Genomic DNA, 25412 nt, shown 5'->3' on the forward strand with positions numbered 1-25412 from the left:
AAAGCACATTAATTGTTTAAAAGCATACCGAATGCAAACTTTTACCTTTCAACAAAAAGTTCTTTGTATCATTGAAAGCTCCGTTATTATGTTTTTCTTTTAAGACAAAATATGTTAATGTATGAGTGGCTTTTCTAAACTAAAAGCTCAGTAGATAGACAGACAGACAGAGCATCAGTATTGGCAGTTCCGTCCAATTTATCATCCAGCTGCACTCCCAGGTATTTATAGGTCTGTACCCTCTGCACACACTCACCTCTGATGATCACGGGGTCCATGAGGGGCCTGGGCCTCCTAAAATCCACCACCAGCTCCTTGGTTATGCTGGTGTTCAGTTTTAGGTGGTATTCAGGTTAAATTGCCATGTTGGCACTTTGCGATAAATAAGTGGGTTTTGGATTGCAGTTTGGGCACTTGGTTTCTAAATGGTTTGCCATCACTGCACTAGTGCAATGCAAAGCTTTAGAGCAAAGAAACAGTCAACCAAGACAGTTAGTTCAATGTGAATTAAAGTCAATCCTAAACACTCCAGCCTTACGGCCAGGTGATGCTCATGGCTTTGAAGACTTTGATGCTGCTGTCAACACTTTGGTGGGCATGCTTAATACTATGGATGGGTCCTCTAGAGCTGAGCTGCAGTGTGGATCCCATGTAGATACATTGCTAGCTAAAGTGCCTGTGACTCATTTATAGAAAACTGCTTTTATAAACACATTATTATGAGTGGCAGTGCCAGAACATAAACTCTACCTGATCTTGCAGAGTGGCTTGACCAGAAAGCTCAGGCCATGCAGATATCCAGATGTGCAACGGAAGTAGTTAAAGCAGAGCCCTACCGAAGAGAGCAGAAGCTCTTCAAGTTTACTAAAACCAAAACAGCCACAGTTCTTATAGGAAATGAGCAGCGCGTGCCTTCTGCTTCAATATCCTCTGCTCCGACACTAAGGCAACAAGTACAGCTAAGAAGCAGGACTGTTTTAAACTGTTTTGCCCTAACTGCAATAACCGTAAGCATTACCTCGATGCTTGTGAAACTTTCAGAAAATTGAGCCATACAGAAAAGGAGAAATGGGTTAAGGAACAAGATAGATGCTGGAGGTGCGGCCGAGGTCACAAACAGAATAATTGTACACTTAAGAAACCCTGTTCAACATGTAGAGGTCAACATTTACCTGTACTTCATGACATTACTTCTGCTACAGATTATCAGAGCATTCTTACAGTAAATACATCGTCACCTCGTTTTTATGTCGATCAAATCAGCCACTCAGGCAGGGTGATGCTAAAGGTAGTCCCTGTACGGCAATGGAGTGGATCAAGAATATTAGATACATATGTTGTGTTAGATGACGGATCTGAGAGGACAATTATACTGCCAGTAGCTACCAAGCATCTTGAACTGAAAGGAGCTGAGGAGATCTTGTCACTGAGAACAATAAGACATAATATTATTCAATTGAAAGGTGCTGCTGTCTCCTTTGAGATATCTGCCCAAGAAGACCAGAAAGTAAAATATTGTATTCAAAGAGCTTTTACTGCCATTGAACTGAACCTGGCTGAGCAATCTTGCCCTACTGAAGTATTGAAAAGAAAGTATAAACACTTAAGAGATATACCAATCCATGGCTTCAGCAGAGTTCAACCCCTGCTTCTCATAGGGTCCAATTAACCTCAGCTGGTTACTCCTACTGCTCCAGTTTGGATGGGACCACCTGGGGGCCCTGTAGCAGTATAGATACTAATAGGCTGGACAGTCCAAGGGCCCACAACCTTTTTGCAATGCCCTTCAAATGAAAGTTCTTGTCTCCACCCCACATTACTCTCTCCCAATCAAGAACTGCATCATCATGTGGAGAGACTTTGGCAGCTTGATATACTGCCACACAGGAATGAAAGGGAGATCATTCTCTCAAAGCAGGATAAAGCTGCACTGAACACTCTGGAGGAAAAAACAACTCGTATCATAGTCAATGATGTGAGTCGCTATGCAACACTACTCCTGTTGAAGAAAGATGCTACCCTCCTTCATGCACCACCTTCTTCACTTATGGCTCTTTTAAGAGCCACAGAGTGCTGCCTACTCAATACTTCAGAACTGGCAGCTGTGTATAACAAAGAAATACACAAGCGTATAGTGGATGGTCATATGGTGAAGATACTAAGGGAAGATGCTAAGAGATCTCATGAATCATGGTATGTTCCACACCATATTGTACAGCACATTGGCAAGGCCAGGGTTTTGTTCAACTGCTCTTACAGCTACCAGCAAATGAATCTAAATGACAACCTTTTGCCTGGACCAACATTAGGACTACTTGGAGTACTGCTCAGGTTCCAAGAGCACAACACTGCCATAAGTGGATACGGGCAATGTTACACCAGGTCCAGTTACTTCCAGAAGATCAACCTCTCCTATGTTTTCTTTGGCGGAACTTGGAAAGAGAGCACATCCCAGACATCTATGAATGGCGAGTGTTACCCTTCGGGACTACCTGTAGTCCATTCTTAGCTACATAGGCCCTTCAGAGACACATAAAAGACAACTTAGTTGATAGTGAGAACGTGGTTGAGTCAATACTGCAGACCTGCTATGTTGATAATTGCTTACAATCTTTACAGAGTCAACACCAGGCCATAAAGCTTATTAACACATTGAGATCCTTACTGGCAAAAGGAGGTTTTAAAATACGACAGTGGGCCAGCAATCTCCCTGAGGTTGTATGTAGCACACCTACCCACTGAGACTAGATCAGAAGGCAGTGAACTATGGCTTACCACAAACAAAGCTGACTCCCAAGAATCCACACTGAGATTATGTGGCACTGCCCCTCTAACACTTTGAAATACTAACACTGCCCTATTGCTATCACAAAACTTACAATGAGGAATGTGTATCGGATACTGGCAACTCAATATGACCGACTGGGGTATATAATTCACTACCAGAGCCAAAAGCCTGGTGCAGATGTTGTGGAGGAAGGTTGTAGACTGGGATGACCCTATACTAGAAGACCTCCTACAAGATTGGCTGGAATGGATGGGGGAGCTTCCCAACCTACAAAGCATAACCATTCGCCACTGTTAAACTCCTGCATGTAACCAGTCTTACTCTGCAATCGAGCTACATGTATTTTGTGATGCTTCTAAAAGGACATATGGTTCTGTGGCTTATCTTTGGATAGAGGAGCCCAACCAGATTCATGTGGTATTTGTCATGACAAGATCCAAAGTGGCACCTAAAAAACAGTTATCTATGCCCCTTCTTGAGCTTAGTGCAGCACTGTCTGGAGCTCAGTTGGCAAGATGCTGAATCAGGAACTCCCATTGACAATCATTCGGACAACCATGTGGTCAGATTCATCCACAGTGCTGCACTGGATCAGGTCTGAATCATGCCAGTATAAAGTGTTTGTGGGGACAAGAGTTGCTGAGATACAGGATTTGGTTGGATCTGAGAACTGGAGTTATGTTGATTCAGACAGTAATCCTGCTGATGACATTAATTGTGGCAAAACCCTGTTGAGTTTATCTCAGCCTAGCAGATGGAATCATGGTCCAGCATTTTTACATCAATCTCCAGGTCATTGGCCTGTTTGCCCCATCATGAAGACAGAGGAATCAGAAGAGCTCCGTAAGTCTGCATTTTGTGGTAATGTATCAGTTAGCAACACTTCCACATTTGACTGGAGTAACTGTAAAACATGGGATGATCTCATTATGGCCACACATCGAGCCCTACATGGGGCGGCTGCTTCAAAAATTTCTGCAGAAGCACACATAGAAACAGAAATTGCTGTCCTCCAGAGATCACAGTGTGAGTGCTTCCCTCAAGAAATCAGTGCTCTGAGCAATAACAAACCTGTGTCTTCTAACAGCCGTTTAATATCACTTGCTCCATTACTAGATACTTCCTTTGGTCTACTCGGAGTTGGAGGCAGACTCCGTAAGGCTACTGCACTACCTGAAGACACACTTCATCCTATAGTACTAGCCCCAGACCACCAAGTAACAATGTTAATAATTCAAGATTATGACAATCGTCTTTTACACGCTGGTCCAGAAAGAGTATTTGCCGAATTAAGGAGAACCTACTGGATACTCAGAGGTCATCAGGCTGTAAAGAAACAGCAGAGAAATTGTGTGGAGTGTAGGAAATGGCGCAGTAAACCAGTTGTACCTAAAATGGCTGATCTCCCCTCAGCCCGATTACGAATTCATCATCCCCCATTCTGGTCAACAGGGATTGACTGTTTTGGCCCTTATATAATCCATATTGGCAGAAGACATGAGGAAAGGTGGGATATAATATTCAAGTGCCTTACTACAAGGTGTGTACATCTGGACCTGCTATACAGCATAGATACAGATTCATTTTTACTTGCAGTCAGATGCTTTGTGGCAAGAAGAGGGAAACCTTATGAATTCCTATGTGACCAGGGCACCAATTTCAGAGGGGGTGATTGGGAATTTCAGGAAGCCTTTGCTACATTGGAACCAGATCTGAAAGCCCGACTAGATTATCAAAAAATTAATTTAATGTTTAATCCACTTCATGTTCCAAATTTTGGTGGAGTGTGGGAGAGGGAAATTAAATCTGTCAAGTTCTCCTTACAAGTCATTTTGAAGGACCAAGTTGTATCGGAGGAAGTTCTGATGACTGTGCTGATTGAGGTATGGGTATGTGTCATTGGACATAGCCGACCCAGACCGTATCCCATCTAGCTTGCTGCGGAGGGGGCGGCGGGATGCATCTCTTCCTCAAGCAGTGTATGGACATAGTCAAATTCTGGGATTCCAACATTATAGACAGAGCCAGGTCATTGCTGATCATTTTTAAAGACAGTTGATTCAATCTTAATTTCCAAATCTTTAGCTCCGACAGAATTGGCAAAATTCTAATCTGGATCTTAAGGTTGGACAGGTAGTTCTAATAATGGATCCGCAGTTACCTAGGACTCAGTGGCCTGCCGGACGGGTTATGAAGGTCTTACCAAGTGACGATGGAAGAATAAGAGATGAAGAAGTATACATTAAAGTGAATAAATACATTTGACCAGTGGCCAAACTAATTGAACTACCAGAAATGCCTCAGGATCAGAACATAATTATTTGAAAATTCAGCAGGGACCTTTGTGGATTTACAGTGTAAATTTGTGGGGTGGCTATACAAAATTCCCTGCTTTATTCTGAACCTAGGCAAGACACGCCCCCCCCAAGACTACAGGGAGTGCAGAATTATAAGGCAAGTTGTATTTTTGAGGATTAATTTTAATATGGAACAAACACAGTGCTATCAGTCAATGCAAAATGTTAATAAACCTGAAACCTGAATGTTTCACAACGGAAATGTGAGTGTGAACATCATCAGGGGAATACATATGTGCGCACAATTATTAGGCAACTATTAGTGTGCAGATTTATTATGCAACTAAAGGAAAAATGAAAATTTTCCCATCTCACTTGTTTATTTTCATCTGTTATAGTGAGAATAATAAACAAACACCTCAAAATTTACAAATAAGCATCTCTGACATTTCAAAAAATAAATCAATCAATCAATGACCAATATAGCCACCCTTCTTTCCAATAACAGTCATAAGCCTTTCCATTCATGGAGTCTGTCAGTTTCTTGATCTGTTGACGATCAGCTTTTTGTGGAGCAGTGACTACAGCCTCCCAGACACTCTTCAGAGAGGTGTATTGTTTTTCTCCCCCGTAAATCTAGCGTTTAAGAAGTGCCCACAAGTTCTCGATAGGGTTTAGGTCAGATGAGGAAGGGGGGCCATGTCATTATTCCTTCATCTTTAAGGCCTTTACTGGCTGGCCACGCAGTGGAGAACTTCGATGCAAGTGATGGAGCATTGGCCTGCATAAAAATCATGGTCTTTTTCCTGTATCACTGTTTGAAGAAAGTGTCTTTGAAAAACTGGCAGTAGGTTTGGGAGTTGATTTTGAGTTCATCTTCAATGCAAAAAGGTCCAACTAGCTCATCTTTAAAAATACCAGCTCATACCAGTACCCCACCTCCACGTTGGAGTGGAGCTCTGTGCCCATTACTGATCCACAGGTCCATCCATCTGGTCCATCAAGAGTCACTCTCATCGGTCCATAAAACCTTTGAAAAAAATCTGTCTTCAGATATTTCTTGGCCCAGTTTTGACGTTTCAACTTATGTTTCTTGTTCAGTGGTGGTTGGGTTTCAGCCCTCCTTACCTTGGCCATGTCTTTGAGCACTGAACACCTTGTACTTCTGGGCACTCCAGGTAGGTTGCAGCTCTGGAATATGAAAGTACTGGAGGATAATGGGTTCCTGGTAGCTTCACGTTTGATTCTTCTCAAATCTTTGGCAGCTAATTTGCGTCTTTTGTTCTCAACACGTTTCTTGCGACCCTGTTGACTATTTGCAACAAAATGTTTGATGGTTCTGTGATCACACACCAATATCTTAGCAATTCCAAAAGTGCTGCATCCCTCTGAAAGACTTTTTACAATTTTTGACTTTTCAGAGTCAGTTAAATCTCTTTTTTGGCCCATTTTGCCTGAGGAAAACTAGCTGCCTAATAATTCTGCACACCTTGATATAGGGTGTTGATCTCCTTAGGCCACACCCTCCCTCATTACACAAATACACATCACCTGACGTGCTTAAATCCAATAAGCATTCAAGTTAATACAGCTTGGAGTTGGAATATACGCATTAAAAATGATGATATGGTCAAAATACTCACTTGCCTAATAATTGTGCACACAGTGTATTGCGCATGCATGGCGTTTTTGTTCCTGAATTGTAGCGTGCTCACAGTCTCTACCTGCTTGTTTGCGTTTTTCCAAGTTATAGATTGCTGTTACCTTTTGTAAATGTGTGTTGTGCGTTACTGACAAAGTAAATTGTTTTTTTTTTGCAGTGTTCACTGTAACTTAATATCTTAGTTAATGTTGCGACTTATGTTGACGGTCAGTGGAAGTATACAAAAGCACTATTATGGCTATGTTTGCCGTTTACGAATGAACATATTGTTAAGTCTGTGCACTGTTGACATTTGGGGAGAGATGTGCTGTACTTTACTTCGCTCCAGGATATTAAAATGTGTTGATTCTTGCAGTATTAAACGTAAAGGTTTTTTTTTGTAAACGAATGCCGTCTTGGCCGTTACGCTGTACCTTTTATTTTGGTTAATAGTGACATCTACTGGTTTGATTAAACAATACGTAAAGTTGAGTAATTGATGTTTAACATTGCTCTTCCTGAATACTATGTAACTTTGACATTTAATTAGTTATTTTCATATATGTATTTCATTTGTATTTGTGCACTTATTGTATTCATTTATTTTTGTTTAGATACCACACATACACTTACGTATACAAATCTATTAAAGTACTTGAAGCAAGCTGGAAAAGGATGTTATCTACTCTCTGGTGTAGCTGCAGTTCTTTCTAACTGAAGAATTAGGCCAGCAAGTGTACAATCGGCAAAGTAATGTTCAACTGTCCCTCAAAACTACCTCTTTTCTTTCCTTTACCTGTTTCCCTTGTGGATTGATTTTGCAAGTGATAGCGTGTCCCACTTTTTTCCCCTCAGATGCTGCTTAATATGATGTATCTGTTTTAGTCTTTGTTCTAAATAATTTATAAATTGAATTTTTAGAATTTTTTGTGTTTTTTTTTTTAAAAATTTTAACATTATGATGGTGACACCACCCTGTTGCTATCCTGGATTGTTGTTCACCATAGAAACCACCATTTTATTATACTTTCTCATGGCATTGGCCGTATTATTGGCACTGATAAGGTTCAATGCCAGTCATGTGATTGCATGTCATTGTGATGTGTCAATGTATATAACTTATTTAAGATGACCGTGCATGGTATTTGGTATCCAAACATTGATTCTCTTTGTTTTTTTACAACCATTTTCACTAGTGTAGAGGGATATATAAGGCACTTCCACAAATAATTTAGAGTTAGGACATTCTTTGTGTTTAGTATAGCATTTTTGGCTTGACAATTGGTGTTAACAGTTTATTTGGTATTCGGACTTTAGCTTGAACTACAACTATGATTCTGACTATCCCCTGGCGCTGGAACCTTCCCCTTTGCACTAATTCCTTCTCAGATGTTCAAAACATGTTAATTAGAAATACCATCAGTGTGAAACATTTTTTGTTGAATGATGCAGTTTGTCATCACCACAAATCAGATTAGATAAGCAGCTTATTGATTTATTCTTAAGTAACTGTAATCCACTAGTTTACATTGTACATGCTGTTCAATGACTACTGCATAGTTTAAGTGACTAAATATGTGAACAAAGCTAATAAGATGAAATAACATAAAATGAACATTTTATATCCTATGTGCCTCTTGTAAATCTTTCACACATGTCCTAACATTCATTTAGTTAATAAAATATACTGTAAATAAGAGTGTGGATTAAAAAAAGGAAAAACATGTTGAAGCTCTTGTCAGTACACATTGGGCATTAATTTCAGATTAGCAATACAACACAATGATAAATTAGGTTACTAGTATAAATGGATTGATGTTTTTTTGTTAAATTTGTTCAAATGTTCGGCTGAGTCACAAACATTTGTGAAAGAAACTAGTTTTTCCATACTGTTTTGGGCATTTTTACTGTTGTTATTGGTGAAATTATTGAAACAATAGCAACATTTATACAATAGCTGCTTTGTCAGAAAATATTTCTCCTAATGTAACTGTATCCTTGTACTGCTGAAGAGAATATATAACATACAATTTTATAGATATAACAGAAATAACAACTACAAGGTAATACTACTACTATTTTGATTAAAAGTAATAGCAATTATTACAGGAAAATTCAGTAATTTCATTGACATTTAGTACCTGTTTTTTACAATCATAAACTAATAACACTATATTTCCGAAGCTGTCTAATTTCCTTAAAGCCAAAAGTGTCTGTTGTTTCCCTTTTGGGGTTAATAAAACTAAACCAGATATTGCAAAAAAAAAAAAATTTAAAGAGGAAATAAAACACTATTTTAAATGCCTAAGGAAGGATGTATTTAGATGAACAATTGTATTTTTTATGTATTTTCAGGTGGAAGTTTTACCAGAAAGAGATCCAGATGATGATGGAACTAAAATAAGTGTAAGATTTTTAAAAATGTTTTATGTTATAAATTCAAATACTTTAGTACGACATTGGAATGTGCATATTTTCTTGTAATGAAAATTAACATCTTTGTGCAGTGCATTACTTTGTTTAAATGTTCCGAGCTCTGCTTTATTGTCATGGACTATACATGCACTGGAATCCATGCTCCTCGTGGATTTGTATGGCATGAAAAAGTCATATACAGTATTTTCATATTAAAAATAAAATTTAATGGCAAGTTTAAGTTTTGCTGGAAATCATTAATTCCATGACTGCTATGTAATGATAACTGAAACCTGGCTTCACCTGATGATTCCTGGACGCAGTTGCACAGCTAGCAGGCTGCAAAATCCCCTGCAGGAACAGAAAAAAGACTCTCGTAAGAAAAGAGAGGGGGTCTTTTCATATATGAGCATGATGACTGGTCAAAAAACAATATAGTCATAGACAGTCATTGTTCTCCTGACCTAGAGTTTATTTCATTTAAATGGCAAACATTCTTTCTTCTAAGAGAGCTAGGAGTCATGATTATCACTGTTGTTTATATACCACCCGATGAAAAAGTTAGCATAGCTCTCGATCTCCTGCTAAATGATTTAAACAAACACCAACAGGCTTACCCCGATGGCTTTCACGTTATAGTGGGGGATTTGAGTTATGCATAGCCAAAGCTGAGTCTTCCTAAATTCTTTCAACATTTGAAGTGTCTGACGGGGACAAAAATACACTTGATCATGTCTACAACAATATTAAATGCGGAAATAGAGCTACACCTCTCCCCTACATTGGCCGGTCAGACAACCTTCCTGTGCTCCTCATTCCCGCATACCTTGTAGGAGACATACAAAGCCACATATAAAGTCTCTTAAAACATGGCCTGAGCATGCACTCTCTTGACTATAGGACTGTTTTGCAAACAATGATCGGGACATATTTGAACAAAGGAACTTAATATAGTCTATTGTTTCCTATATCAAGTACTGTGCTGATAATGTCACTATAGAGAAGTGTATCTGTGTCTTCTGTAACCAGAAACCCTGGATGACCAGCAAGGTCAGGTCCCTCCTCAAAGACAGTTTTCAGGTCAGGTGGCAGTGCTCTCTGTATAGTGCTATTAGAGCTGAGTTAAAAAGAGGAATAAAAAAAGCTAAAGTGATCTATAAAAGATGGATGTCTCAGAAAATGACCCTTAGCATGTGTGGCAGGGAATACTGCTTCTTTGCATGTTTTGAGATGGAACATCAACAACCAGTCTCATTCAATTGGCCTCAATAATACTTGTTTTGGTTTTCAGTTTTGTGTTTTCAAAAATGTTTTCATATTTAACTTTACTGTGATCACTATATCTTAAGGGATAAATAAGTTTTTTATCATCCTGTTTTTATTGTTTAAAAAGACAAGAACTGGACAGGTGTTACCATGTTTTTGGTCTTAAAAGAACTGGGTGAGTAAATTTCCAGCTTCTTGGCCTTCTCTTGGATCAAAGGTCCAATGACAGGAATGTTTTTTGAACAAACTTCTTGAAACCACATGAACCGTGCATTGTTGACATTTTCAAATGCATCACCTCAAATCTCCTTTTGGTGAAATCCAAAGTTCACCCAACACACATTTTCTTCAGTTTTATCATGGCCTTTCAAGAATGTTGACAGTGTCAATTGTGAAATGACAAATTCGTTAGACACATTTTAATTTTTTCCCAGGGTCCAAGGTAAACTGCTGTCTTTTATTTTATTTTATTTTTATTAAGTTCCTTTGTTTCACTGTATTTTTGCAAACAAACTTTGTCCTTATGAGATTTACTTAGTATTATGTTAATGTGTACTTCTGAAGGGTCCAGAAAAAAATCAATGAACTAAGAATTTGATTATAGCTGTATTTGTTTTAATAAAATTTCACGTGTACATTAATTGACATCACTGTGAGTCATGATTCTGTAATTACGAGCGTATTACCACTATATCATAAACCCTGGCTAGTACTGTTGCCTCTAGATCATGTATTCTATTTCTAATTTCTAATAACATTTTAAGAAGGGAATTTATGTGATGTGCCTTTGGCTGGTTGATTTGACTAGCCCTATATTTTTTTTATTAGGTTTCTTTTATACACTCTAGTTTAAATGGTTGTAACTTCTCTGAAGATCCTTGCTTACATCATATTTGAGCTATGCTCTTGTAGCTGCATTCTGTCTCATTGGTAAATGAATAGTTTCTGTTTTCATGTTTGTAGCATGCCTTCATCCCTGTATTACCACTAGAAGCCAGTCTAATTTTTGAGTGATGTGGAAAATGACCACTCTTGTTAAAAAATATATATTTGGTGACTCAGAATCTTTGCTGCACCTTCTAATGAATAAAATTTCCAAAAACTGTTACTACTTATTTATGCATCATTTTCATTTTAACTTTGCTTGACTCAAAAGAAAGATTTGTTTTTCAGGTTTTCTTCAGCAGAGTATATGTTTTATTTTAAACTTTTTTGATGATGGAATACTATATTTTCTTGGCTTTGTAGTTAGTCTGCAACTTGTTGCCATTGTCTTTGATTTAAATAGCTATTTTAGAAATTGTTAGTCTTGTCGGGCTGACAATTGTATGGATGTCTATGTGTCTCTGGAGCCACTTGTTAAGTACATAAACCTTTGCAGTGAAGTTTGATATTTCAGACAGTTTCTTACTGTATTCCAATGCTATGGGATCTTGGGTGACAGTTCACATATTACATTTCTTGCAAGGGATGAATCTGAGAAACATATTTTTTAGTCTTCTTTTGACAGAATCTTCTCACTTCAGAAGTTATGTTTGTTGAAGAGAATAGGGATTCAGTTTTTGCTTCTTGTATTTACTGGTAGCTTTGGCTGTTTGTCTATTTTTTTATTTGAATTTGTCTTGCAGAAATTTATGCATTTCGTAAATAATCATTCACAGTATGTTTAAGATTTTTTTTCACTCTTTTTATTTATATTTGAATGTTATTGCTTGTTGTCATTACAATGATGATGCATCTATTTCTTTTGGGTTTCAAGGAGGCCAAAACATTGAGTATTGTGTCCGCAATGGTGCATTTTCACATAAAAGCACCTATGTAGTTAGATTGTCATTTCATTATTATTTCAACCCTAATATTTAATTTTATTTAAATATGAATTTCAATCATAGACCCTTTGTATCATCTCCTGTGTACATTAACAAGTCTAAGAATTTACGTCTCTCTCAGATGTTAGATTTAGCATGCATGTTTACTCTGAAATAAATAAATGTTTGAAAAATGATTAATAAGAACTTCAACATTTATATATGAGAATAATACAATATACAGTATATTCCATGATTTCATATTACAAAACCTTGTAGATGTTGATTAAAAATACAGAGACACCAACTTCAGAACAACTTAAAATAAGGTTTTTAAGTAGGTTTATATTATGTGTTTATTAGTCTTGCAGTGATGCTAAACTCAATATATGTAAATAAGATTAGAAGCCTTTATTGTCATTATACTATATACAAAAAAATTATAGAGCAGCTACTCCTTTCAGATGCTAAAAAAACAACAGAAGATTTATACAAGTGACAGTAAATTATTACATATAAAAACTGCTAAATAAAAAACATAAAAATTAGTAATTAATAGGTGCTGACTGCTGGCCCAAAATGTGGAATTACAAAAAAAGAATATTACTGATCATGCAGGTACAACAATTGAATTACTAATGATATGAATATTGCGCAAGAAAAATACAAATAATGTAAGATATTGAACATACAACAAATAGAACAATATTACTCTAGGCTGTGATTATTGCACAATAAATTACAAATGATATGAAATATTACACAAAGAATCATAATAATGTAAATATTGCACATTGGACAGATAGAGCAAATATTGCGCTGGACTGTAATTATTTTACAGAGGAAAGGAATATATTTACACATCCAAGAAAAGGTGAGCAGGGAAGGCGGGAGAAGGAGAGAGAAAACAGAGACACAGAGAGAGATGGTCAGTGCATGCTGAGATTCAAACTAGTTATGCCTCAGAGAAAGAAACTGTCTCTGAGCCTGTTTGTCGTTGATTTGATTGGCATGTATTACCTAGCAGAGGGGAACAGATCAAACAAGTGAAAACCAGGATATGAGGGGTACTTCAAAATGTTTTTTGCCCTGCCATGGCAGCGGGAAGTATATAAGTTTTGTAGAGAGGGCAGAGAGCAGCCAACAATCTTCTGAGCTGCACTAATGACATGCTGAAACCCCCTCCTGTATGCTGCAGTGCAGCTTCTGTACTACACTATAATACAGTATGTCAACACGCTCTCTATGGAGGAAAGGCAAAAGTTTACAAGCAGCTTTTGATCCAGGTTATTCTTCCTAAGCAGTCTCAGGAACTGAAGTCTCAGCTGTGCCTTTTTAAGAACTGCTTTGTTATTTGCAGATCGAGACAGGTCAGCAGAGATGATGGTACCAAAGAATTTGAAGGCAGGGACCCTCTTTACACAATCACAGTTGATGTAAAGGGATTCGAGGTCTGCACCCATGTCAGGTTATTTGTTGAGCTCTAAGCTGTCAATTTCAGGATCTTCTCTCTGTAGGTAGACTCATTCCACTCTGAGATGAGTGCAATCACTATAGTGTCATTACCAAATTTGATAATGATGTTATTAGGGTGGTCTGGACTGCAGTTATAGGTGTAGAGGGCAAACAACAATGGACTTAGCATGCAGCCTTGTGGAGAGCTAGTGAGGAAAAGTGGGGGCTAAGTTTCAGGGTCTGAGGTTGACTGATAAGAAAGTCCTTTATCCAGGCACAGAAGATTGGGGGAAACCTAGGTTAGACAGTTTAGTATCTAGCATATCTGGAATAACAGCATTTAACACTAAGCTATAGTCAATAAAAAGCATCCTCACTTAGTTCCTCTGTGTTCCAAGTGGCTCAGTGCAGTGTGGACAGCTACGGCTATGGCATCCTCAGTGGACCGGGTTGCTCTGTAAGCAAACTGGTGTGCATCAAAAGTGGGAGGGAGACAGGCTTTGGTGTAGTGTGAAACCAGCCTCTTGAAGCACTTCATGCCAAGAGATGTAAGTGCTATTATTAGGCGATGGTCATTGAGACTGTCAGTGGCTGATTTCTTGGGAACTGGAATGATGTTGGCTGACTTCAGACAGACCTGAACAAAGGCTTGTCTCAGGGAGCGATTGAAGATGCCTGTTAAAATGTGTGAGAGGTGATCAGCACCTTCCCAGGTATTCCATTGGGACTAGCAGCCTTCCTCTGGTTTACTGATTTGAGCACTCGTCTCATTTGATGCTCCTGTAAAGTAAGTGTATGGGTGCTACTATGGAAGTCAAAACAATTGTTATGGTCAAACTAGGGTTAGTTTATTTGATGTTTTTAATTAGTATTTTTTCATATTTTTGCTATTATGTACATTTTGTTAATATGGTTATGTTTATTTATTATTTAGTATTTACACATTGTACATGTATTCTATTTTCTTTAATTCTTTGTTTTTTATTGATGGAACTCAAGAGACAGGGACATCCTGATATCTCTACTGAAGGGACATCCTCGGCATTTATATTTCATGGTGGGAACAGGTCTTTTAGAGGTTAAATGTGATTGCTGAATAAGGCATCTCCGGATGTATTATATTTTCATTTTTCAGAAGTTTTTGGCTTCTGCCTATTTTAATAATTGAATTTTGAATTATGATTTTGTGGCAAACATTTTTTTCTCTTTTTTTGCCTTTTTTTCATTTTTGTTCTTCTACAGTTTGCTGCATTTGTAACAATTTCTTGTTGAACTTGTCTCTCAAGCCAGAGGCATAATGGTTCCTGTTACCTGTAGAGGTGATTTTTGGGTATTTTGGGACATTTAAGATATTTTTGAAATTTTAAAGCCAACTCCTCATTTTGGGCCTGTATACCCCGAAGCCTGTCATTGAAGCATAGGGCCAGGCTTATCTGAGGTGAAAGTCATGGCTTGGCTTGTGGAATCCTCATACTCTTTTCACTATTTTGAGAGAACTTGATCACAACAACAAATCTTTAGCCATTTTTCCAGTACTTCTTAAGCAGAAGAAAAGAAGTAAAAGAGACTATAAGAAACCTCAGAGATGGACAAGGAGAAAACTCTGAAAATTAAAAGTGAAATAGTGAGTTAAGCAAATATTTAACATAAGTATTTTTAAAAGACTATATAAATGGAATGCCTCAGACTGAAGTAAAGACAAGCTCTAAATGTACTGATTTTAAAATAGAAGGGTCGCATGTGGTTCAGGCCTTCAAAGACTAATAAAACCTGTAAATTTGATGGGATTTTATCAGTTTAACTGAAAGATGGTTATTTATGAATCTTTATTGAGCTTATTCCAGCACTCTCTTCAGATGGGAGAAGTGCCTGATGACTGTAAGGTTACAAATGTGAGTCCTATCCTCAAGAAAAAGGCAAAATGGATCTTTGCAATTACAAACCAATAAGTATTACTTGTATACCATGATAAATTATGTGAACTATAAGAGTACTTACACTAAATAGCAGCATGCATTTATGAGGAGAAAATCATTTCAAACCAATCTTTATAAAGCTGTCACCTGGAGTAGTAGAGAAAAGCAAAGCAAACCATGTAACATAATTTATTTAGACTTTCAAAAAGCCTTGATACAGTTCCATACCAAAAGGTTAATTCTGAAATTATGAGCCATTGGCATTTGTAACTTACAAAAAGTCTCTCAGGTTGTTTTTTCAGGAGTAGGCAGAGTGCTCAAATTAAAGAAGAATGCTCCAAATAGTTGGAGAGATAGCAGATACTGAAAAGTTAACACAAATAATTGAAGAAGACCTGGAAAATGCAGTTTAATTTAGTATAGAGCAAAGTGCTAAATATATATAAAAGGACTGTTGTTTATGAATACAAGATGAGAAATATGGTCTTATATTAAACACTCTCTGAAATGGAATTTAGGGCTTTATGATGATAAAACATTTTGTTTATCTAGGCAATGTACAGCAGCAATTTAAAAAGCAGTATTTTAATATTTTAAAAGATGTTTTATAAATTAATAGGCATTATTCTAAGACTGTATTATACAATAGAGGGACCACATCTGGAGTGCTATGTGGCATTGTAGTCACCACACTGTAAAAAGTAAATATTGTAACAGCACTAGAGACTGTGAAGAGGAGAGCAACTATGAGTACCTAAGGAATAATGAGCATGTCTCAATCTGACAGAACTTTTTAGTCTTAATCAGGGGATGATGTGGGGGAACCTAATCCAGGTGATCATAATTGAAAAAAGTTGATCCATCAGTTTTATTCAGCAAAATTGTGCATCACATATTCAGGCACACTGGTGGAAATCAAAGGACAACGCATTTAATAGCCAATAAGCACTTCTTCACACAACGGATCATGGAAATCCTGAAGAGGCTACTATATCATGTAGTTAGAAACTTGTTAAACCCTGTCAATGTAGAAACCTGCCTATTGAGCATCATCCTCACAGGACAATTCCCGACCACTTGCCTCCTCTTCACAGCACTGGCTACACTACAGTCCTGCCTCTTTACTTTCTCTTTTCTCTTTCTTATTTAAAGGTTGTCTATTTGTTTATAGAAGAATAACTTTTTGATACATCTGTGCAGAAGGCAGTGCTGTATGTCTCTAGCAGTGTGGAACAAATAACCATCATTTTTCTTTAAATACAAGCTGCTAAAAAGGAATAAGGAACAACCATGTCCTGTCCTTAGACTTGGCCAATGCCTTTGAGTCAGTCCCACATAATTCAGATGGTCTTCATCTGAATTCTTCCATATACCACAGTGTATTGCAACTCTGGTCAAAGCCTTTTTTCAAGATCTCAAGTTCTCAATGACAACTGCAGAATACAACATGACCTGGGATCCTGTGGAGTTAGGCATAATGGCAGGGTACACCATTTCTTCACTGGCTACCACCACAGGAATAGAAGTAATCATTACGGCTTCTAAAAGGGTAGTAGGAGGAGAGACGTGAGGACTACAACTACCAGTGATGCAGGCATTTATGGATGACTTAAACATTCTGACAACAACCACCCCATGTACTAAATGGCTGCTTGAGAAGATCCATTCTAACATTAAATAGGGACAAATGAAGATTAAAACAAAGACGTGCAGGAGCATTTCTGTAGTCAAGGGAAGGCTGGTTGTTCATGAGTTCCATGTGGAAGGGAATGATATCTCCTAATGTAACAGAAATGATGTTTCCATCACTCATGTTGAAAAGCTAGAGAGGACATTCAGTTCATTCATTAAAATGTGGATTAACCTACCAAAATTGTGAAGCAATATCTATCTTTATTGCAAATGGCCTCTGCAGTTGACTGTCACAGAGCTGCTAGAAAAGTTTAAGAGTGCCAAGGTGAGGGTAGAGATGACTCAAAAGAATTTCAGAATCCTGTGAAAGTATTATCAAAGATACTGCACCCAGGACCTTAACAGGAAGGAAGTAGCAAAGTCCATTAAACAGGCAAAATAAGCACTCAGATTTGCAGACATTGTAGGCTATGTGCAATTTGGAAGATGGTATTTTGGCAAAGGTTCAGATAGGCCCAGGTGGCAAAAGGCAACACAAAGGGAAAGGAGTGTTATGGTGGTAGATGAAGTACAGCAACAGGAGGGGCAAATGAAGTATGCTAGAGTAGTTTCTCAGGCACAACATGGACAATGGGAGAGGTGAAAAAACATTGAGAAAATTGGAAAAATTTATGGGAAAAGGAAGGAAGGAAGAAATATAACCTTCCTTATAAGAGATGTTTATGACTTTCTGCCATCTTAATCAGTGGCTTTGTAATGCACCTGCTTGTCCACTTTATGGAACATCAAACCTCAAGCACGCCCTCCAATCCTGCAAATTAAGTCTTACTCAAAAAAGACACACATAGAGTCACAACCATTTCCTTGGGTGTTTAGCATCCACTGAGGAAATATAAAGGTTGAAGAACAACTTTGCACCCTCTACAACTGGAACAACAAGGATCTCCTTTGTTCAGCAAGGAGAATGTGGACGAAGGTTTCAGACCAGACAGCAGGTGCGGCTATAAAGCAGCTTTATTTTTCAGAGTCACGGTGAGAAGAGTTTCAGAAAAGCAGACAATCAAATATACATGACAGCGTCAGGGCTCTTCTGAACCCCATCTGTTGGGTGGGGTCCAGTTTTATAACCCTAGAATGCGTGATTTAATATCATTATAAAATGCAACAGTCAACACATTTATTATACACAAACCTTGAGCCCCTTTAATGTCCCTTGTAAAACTTGATTTCTTGGCTCCTTTTGTTATGGCGTTCAGATGTAAGCTAAGGGAAAACGTGATAAGGCAGACTCATGTGTGGAATGCTCAGACCTTGAGTCCTTTGCACAAACATTTTTCTGTTTGCTAAAACAAAGCATGCTGTTACTTGGTTTCGTAAAGCTTACTTCTCAGACATGAATTAGTACAAGGGAACAAAGAGAACATTCGTCTTCCACAAGAATCAGTGTCGTACACTGCGACATGAATGGCATACAAGCATGGATAGAAGGTGCAGATTCTAAACAGTAGTGGTTTACTGCAGAGGATTGACTGTGGCTACTTCCATGGTCTAATAGAGTTGGGATTCCAAGGCCAGGACCAACAGAAACTTATAAAACAGCTTTTGGGGACAGATAAGCAAGGCAACCGCTTGTTATGAATGAAGAGGAATGATGGCAGCTGGGCACAAAAATGATCAATGAGAGTTCAGATGTGGAGTGGGCCTCACCTGCGATTCCAGCTTGTCCATTTGAAGCCTCTGGCTATACAGTGGGCTTCAATGAAACATATGACAAGGAGGGGGCCCACCTGATGACCCCTGAGAAGCATCTGCCATCCCTCAAAACCCACCTCAAGATCCCAATACTATTACCCGAATTAGGATCTGTTTACTTAGGAGACTGAAATATCTAGTCCTATGTGCTTAAACTATAGCACATGCTGAGCAACTTTGTCTGAGGATTTAGTAACAAAATAACAGCTGAGGGAAACATTTTGAGTGAGTTAATGTAATTAATTTCATATGTTTCTTCTTGACATTTATTCAAACCCATAACATTTCTTCTACTCATGACTGAAATAAATGGAGCATTGACAGGTGGCTTATATTTGTCTGTGATCTTTGTCACACACAGTGAAAGACTGTGAATTATTGTAAGTGTGGCATTTTTTAAGTGATTTTCTAGTTATCTACATGACAGAAATAGCAACTCTCTCCTGCAACAGCATTCTATCATTTCTTTTATAACAGCAGCAAGAAAGCAATTTTTTTAGCAAGTGAAGTGAACATGCTAGAAGAAAATAGCCCCTGGAGCTGAAAATTTGCCCCTTTTAAAATGGCTGAATCTCATAAAAATGTCCTTCCTAAAATGACATGCATACACTGTTTTACAATATGTGTGTAATCTAAGGACACAAATCAATACTTAATAACACTCTTGGCTTAAAATATTGACATATTTGGTAAGCTCCTTCATATAAAAACACAAGAATGGTCTGAGTATTTTCAATATTTATAATACATGCTTCAATTTATGACACAATTTAATGTGGAAAATGAATATGTACTATGATTGTGAATGAATAACTTCAACATGAAATATTCCAAACTTATGCTATAAAGACAAAATTATAAAGTCCATATGTCCATACATCCCAGATTATTTTCTGAAAGATATGTTGGAGCTTTGGTATTTTCCTGTGATAGTCCAACATATTGGCATTAATGTATTGCATCACATATACTAGAAACGTATGTGTATGAGGGATAGAGTTGAAATGTGCAAAACTTCAATTTCAGTGCATTCATTCAACAAAAGAATAAGTGCAATGCACTGATATTAGTAAATAGTTAAACTCTGAGAAAAAAACAGATAAAAAGATACATAATTCTACAATGTGTTAGTAATGTTAAAAGGTTAACATTAAGCAATTTTAAATTAATTTGAAATTAAGAAAAGATAGCATAAGTCTGATAAAATAAATCCAACTATAATATTCAATTGAAATAAGAATTGCATGTTTTTCTTATTTGATATTTTGCCTTCTTACAGACAGTAAAGGTACAAGGAAATGATATCTCCCACAAGCTACAAATATCCAAAGTGGAGAAAGATGATGAAGGTCTTTATGAATGCAGGGTCACGGATGCCAACTATGGAGATCTCCGGGAATACAAAGCTCAGGCTTACTTGAAAGTAAATGCCAGCAGTTATTCACGAAACATGCAAGCATTGGAATCCTCACCATTACACCTTCAAGATGGAAAATCACGCAGGAGTAACACAGCTGCTGTGGCCAATACTGGGGTGAGTTCAGATAACCAGCGACTTCATGCAACCTCCAGTTCTCATACTACAGCATCCAAAATTCTCAAACACAGCCCTGGTTCAGGTATGATATCTGCTTCTTTCAAACTTTTTTGAATATTATTAATTTTTTCATGTACAAATGTATACTGAAAACATGAGTTGCATACAGATCTATTGTAATTTTCAAATGTGGAAAATGTATAAACTAAAGAATAAAATATGAAAGTATATTGTTATACTTTTGTTGCAAATTGTATTAATTGATCACATTTTCATATACGCAGTATATAGACGTGTACTTGTGTTGAATACACTTCAATTAAAAAAAAAAAAAGAATTACAAAATTTTCAATATATACAATATGTATATGTAAAACAGCGCTTATTTGTAAGGCTGGAGATCCCTTGTTTATGGGAGTTTAACACATTGCCCACAGCCTCTCCAGCAGTTCTTATATTTCAAAAGTTGCTTGCACAGACTGTATGACTAGATTTCAGCAAAACAAGACTTCAGCAAAAGAAATGTGTCCACACTCCGCCACCATTCAGTCTTTTATTTGACGTACAAAGCCATAATTGTACTATGTGTCTTGTGAAGCCATAAGCAATAAAAATACTATAGTCCACAATTTATCATTATACAGCATAATACAAATTTGAGCCATGACTATACAAATGCATTATGCTTGTGATCTAAAGTATAAAAATAGTCTTACAGGTACAAGCAGTAAATCTTTTGACATGACAGTGGCTAGTACTGACAGGTATATATTAAGCAAAATGAAATGGGCTCACCTTTAGAGCTGTCAACTCGGAGAGATCTTGATGAAGGTTGCTTTCCTTCAGACCATGCTGCTGCTGCTGTCATGAGAGGTTCTTGCATAGTAATGCTATTTAGTACATGATCAAACACCAATTATTTTCAGGAAAAATTACAAGGTGTAGTAAGTTTGAAAAGTAATCAATTTCTGTCAGTTCCTCCCAATTTAATGGTAGACTATAAGACTTTATTAATTACAGTGAATCTCAAAATGCTGCTGTATGTTCTTTAGTAAGTTTTTATAGTATAGCTAACATTACAATAAGTTAAATATAGTTTATTCAAGACTGTAGTCACTACATCCTTAAAAACATTAATATCAAAATTGTATTTGTATTAAGTAACACTCAAGACTCAAGACCCGTACCCATCTTCTTAGGATACCAGCGTGACAGTGTGGCCGGTGTAGCCGCCTGAACTCTCCACCTGCAAATGAACCCAGACAAAATTTCTTATTGCTCTAAAATGAATCATTAAGGAAACTGAAATAACAAATTACTATAGATATTTTATCATTTAAATAGTTAATTGTTTTAAACAATTATTCATATATTTCTTAGCAATGAAAACTGTTGGAGTATGTTAACAGTGGCAATATATGTACACCCACTGGCTACTTTATTATGTACACCTTGCTACTACAGGGTTGGATCCCCTTTTTCCTTCGGAACTGCAGTAATTACTTGTGGCATAGATTCAATAAGGTGCTGGAAACATTCCTCAGGGATTTTGGTAATATTGACCTGATTGTATAACACAGTTGCTGCAAATTTGTCAGCTGCACATCCATTATGCAAATCTCCCATTCCACCACATACCAAAGATGCACTATTAGATTAAGAACTGAGGACTGTGGATACCCCTTGAGTACAGTGAACTCATTGTCATGTTCAAGAAACCAGTTTAATATGATTGAGCTTTGTGACATGGCATGTTATTCTGGTGGAAGTAGCCATCAGAAGATGGGTACACTGCAGTCATAAAGGGATGGACATGGTCTGCAACAATACTCAGGTAGGCTGTGGCATTTAAACAGTGCTCAGTTGGTACCAAGGGGCCCAAAATGTGCCCAGAAAATATCCTCTACACCATTACACCACCACCACCAGACTGAACCATTGATACTACCATCTGAATGCTGCTGCAGAAATTGAGACTGATCAGACCAGGCAACATTTTTCCAATCTTCTGTTGTCCAATTTTGATGAACCTATGCAAATTGTTGCCTCAGTTGCCTGTTCTTAGCTGACAGGAGTGGCATCTGGTGTGGTCTGCTGCTGCTGTAGCCTATCAGCTTCAAGGGTCGACATGTTATGCATTCAGAGTTGCTCTTCGGTTTTAATGACTGGTTATCTGAGTTACTGTTGTCTTTCTTTTCTGGCACCAACAACCATGCCAAAGTCACTTAAATCACCTTTCTTCCCCATTCTGATGCTCGGTTTGACCTTCAGCAGGTTGTCCCAACAATGTCTACATGCCTAAATGCATTGAGTTGTTACCATGTGATTGGCTGATTAGATATTTGCGTTAACAAGCAGTTGGACAGGTGCACCTAGTAGTGGCCAGTGAGTGTAGTTTAGTAGTTAATATAATACATTGTCCACCCACTGACAGGATATTATATTTACTACTAAACTATATATATTGTAATTGTTGCAACAAGTAAGAGTTAACTTCCTCCAACACCCCTACTCAACAAGCACCCTTTACTTCAGTCCCATTCTGGATCTTAGGTTTACAAATTTGTTTTATGTGAGTGGATTTTTCATAGCAAATGCAATCAGTCTATCAGTCTCACAGTATGAAAACACAATCACTTTTTGTTCTGCTAAATCATGAATGTAATGGTGTCTGACATCAATATGCTTTATCCTTGCCTTGATCTTCTCACTACTTGCAAGCTTAATGCATTTGATTGTCCACATGTAGATATTGGCCCTCCAAGACCTTCTAGTAACTGGTGCAACCAAACAACTTCTTGACTGGAATAGGCAGCCAAGATAAATTCTGCCTCTGTCAAAGATAAAGCTACTAAAGTTTTCGCCTTGCTGGACCGGGATAGATGACTTTCTCCTAATTTGAATAAGTAACAACTTGTGGATTTACAAGTGTTGAGGTCACCTGCCCAATCAGAGTCCACATATACTATGAGGTTGATGTTATCAGTTGCAGACAATTTTAAACTCAAGTCTTTTGTCTGTTTGGGATACGTTATGACCCTCTTGATTGAATGCCAGTCTCTTTGAAACTGCAGCTGCAATGTCTGGACAAATGGTGGTTGCAATATACAGAAGTGCCCCCACTGTTTGTCGGTACTGTTCATAAATAGGGAGAAGATTTTTTCGCCTTCCAACTTTAGATACTCTGTGCCTTTTCCGAGAATGTTCATCTTATTCATTTTTGTTGTTGTTCATCCTGCTGTTAGTAATAAAAAAACATGCATGGTAGGCTGAAGTCACGTTTAGCTAAATAATTAAGACTGTATCACTCTATTTTCTGTTTAAAGAATTAACAACAAAAAAAAAATCATGATTAGGGAATGTCCTGGATTTGCTCTTTGTATTACATAAACATTCAAAGAATGAATGAAGATGGCCATTTCTCTCATTTAAAATAACTATCCATCCATCCATCCATTTTCCAACCCACTGAATCCGAACACAGGGTCACGGGGGTCTGCTGGAGCTAATCCCAGCCAACACAGGGCACAAGGCAGGAACCAATACTGGGCAGGGTGCCAACCCACCGCCATCGTGAAATTCCTGTTTTTGTACCATTTAGTATTTCCTCTTAACTCTGAACATAAAGATTATTTATTGAGATAAAACCTATAAATAAACAAAGTAGTGCTCTTTTTTCCAAATTTTATACAAAATTTGTGTACAGATCATATTAAAGGTTAATCAGTACTGCAGTAGGAAAAAAAGCAAATAAAAAAAAACTCCAGCAATGAGAACAGATGGCCATGGAGGATTCACTACTGATGCAACTTCACAGATATATTACTTCTTTCAGTTTAAATGCATTCTTGCAATTCTTCATTATAAAATTATAGAAAAGTATGTTACAAATATCCCCTGATGTTAAGAAACAATTCTGTTTAGAATTACTTGCAGTGTTGGAAACATGGATGGTAAAAGAGCTCTTAAAATCCCATATCTTCCTCATATAATAGCATGAAACATTTTACCAATTCAGTCAAGCTAATTAAGCTCATTTTAATTATAAGTTACCTTGTATTTGAACTTCCAGTAACATTTATATTTGAAGAAAAGCATAAATTCACACATTGCTAAAATATTTTTCTAAGTGCTGTGAAAAATATTTGGATGTATCAGTTCTATCTTTTCATCTCACACAGAGAGAAATCCTTTATCATATCCCTTCTGGCTCTCACCCAGAGCAGAACAACGTCCTTTCCCTTAATATCAGAACTTAGTGCGTACATAATGCTGGAGCTATAGTCCCAGAAGACTGTAAATGTCAGCAAAATGTATCTACTTAGTTGGATAAACTACAATTTACCTCTGCCTATTTCAGAATAATCTTGCAGACATCATTAAACCTAAATGTTGCTGATAAGATGTACAGTTCTATGAATCATCTGAAGCTTCCATGTGTAATACAAAGTGAAGGGCTGTTCACTCTTATCTTCTTTAGTTGTGACATTAGCACATGAAAGCTATTTTTCAGCGCCATTACCATAATATTTTTAAGTGTGTGGATTGACCATTTCTACTCATTAAAAATGTTCAGCCATAAATCACAATTTTTAACAGTGGATTACTACTTACAAATCTCTCCACACTCAGAACAATACCAACTAGGTGCACAGTTACACCATTATCTACATCCTGGGGCATTCTTAGTTTTAAGAGCAACTGGTTTGTGAGGTAAACAGCTCCAGTACCTGCTCTATTAAAAGTGCACCACAGTAATTTCCATCTCATTCAGAGAACTGCATCCTGCCTGTTAGAGGCCTAGAAGGGCAGTGGTCTGCAAACTATTGGAGCAATCCCAGGACACCACAATCCCTACTGTATTTCTTTTTCAGCTATATTCAGAGTGTATTGCATCCTACAAT

The 25412-nt window shown here is 37.4% G+C and overlaps 1 protein-coding gene across 3 annotated transcripts in view; it reads left to right on the plus strand.

Annotated features, from left to right (window-relative positions):
• vstm2a (V-set and transmembrane domain containing 2A) overlaps positions 1-25412 on the plus strand; it is a 153966-nt gene that overhangs the window by 99871 nt on the left and 28683 nt on the right. For all 3 annotated transcript variants that reach the window (XM_039753491.1, XM_039753492.1, XM_039753490.1), the window contains exons 3-4: positions 9083-9133; positions 20251-20590. In XM_039753491.1, coding sequence (XP_039609425.1) covers positions 9083-9133; positions 20251-20590 — 391 coding nt within the window. The remainder of the gene's footprint in view (positions 1-9082; positions 9134-20250; positions 20591-25412) is intronic.

Source organism: Polypterus senegalus, chromosome 5 (genome assembly GCF_016835505.1).
Source record: "Polypterus senegalus isolate Bchr_013 chromosome 5, ASM1683550v1, whole genome shotgun sequence".
NCBI classification, from domain to species: domain Eukaryota; kingdom Metazoa; phylum Chordata; class Cladistia; order Polypteriformes; family Polypteridae; genus Polypterus; species Polypterus senegalus.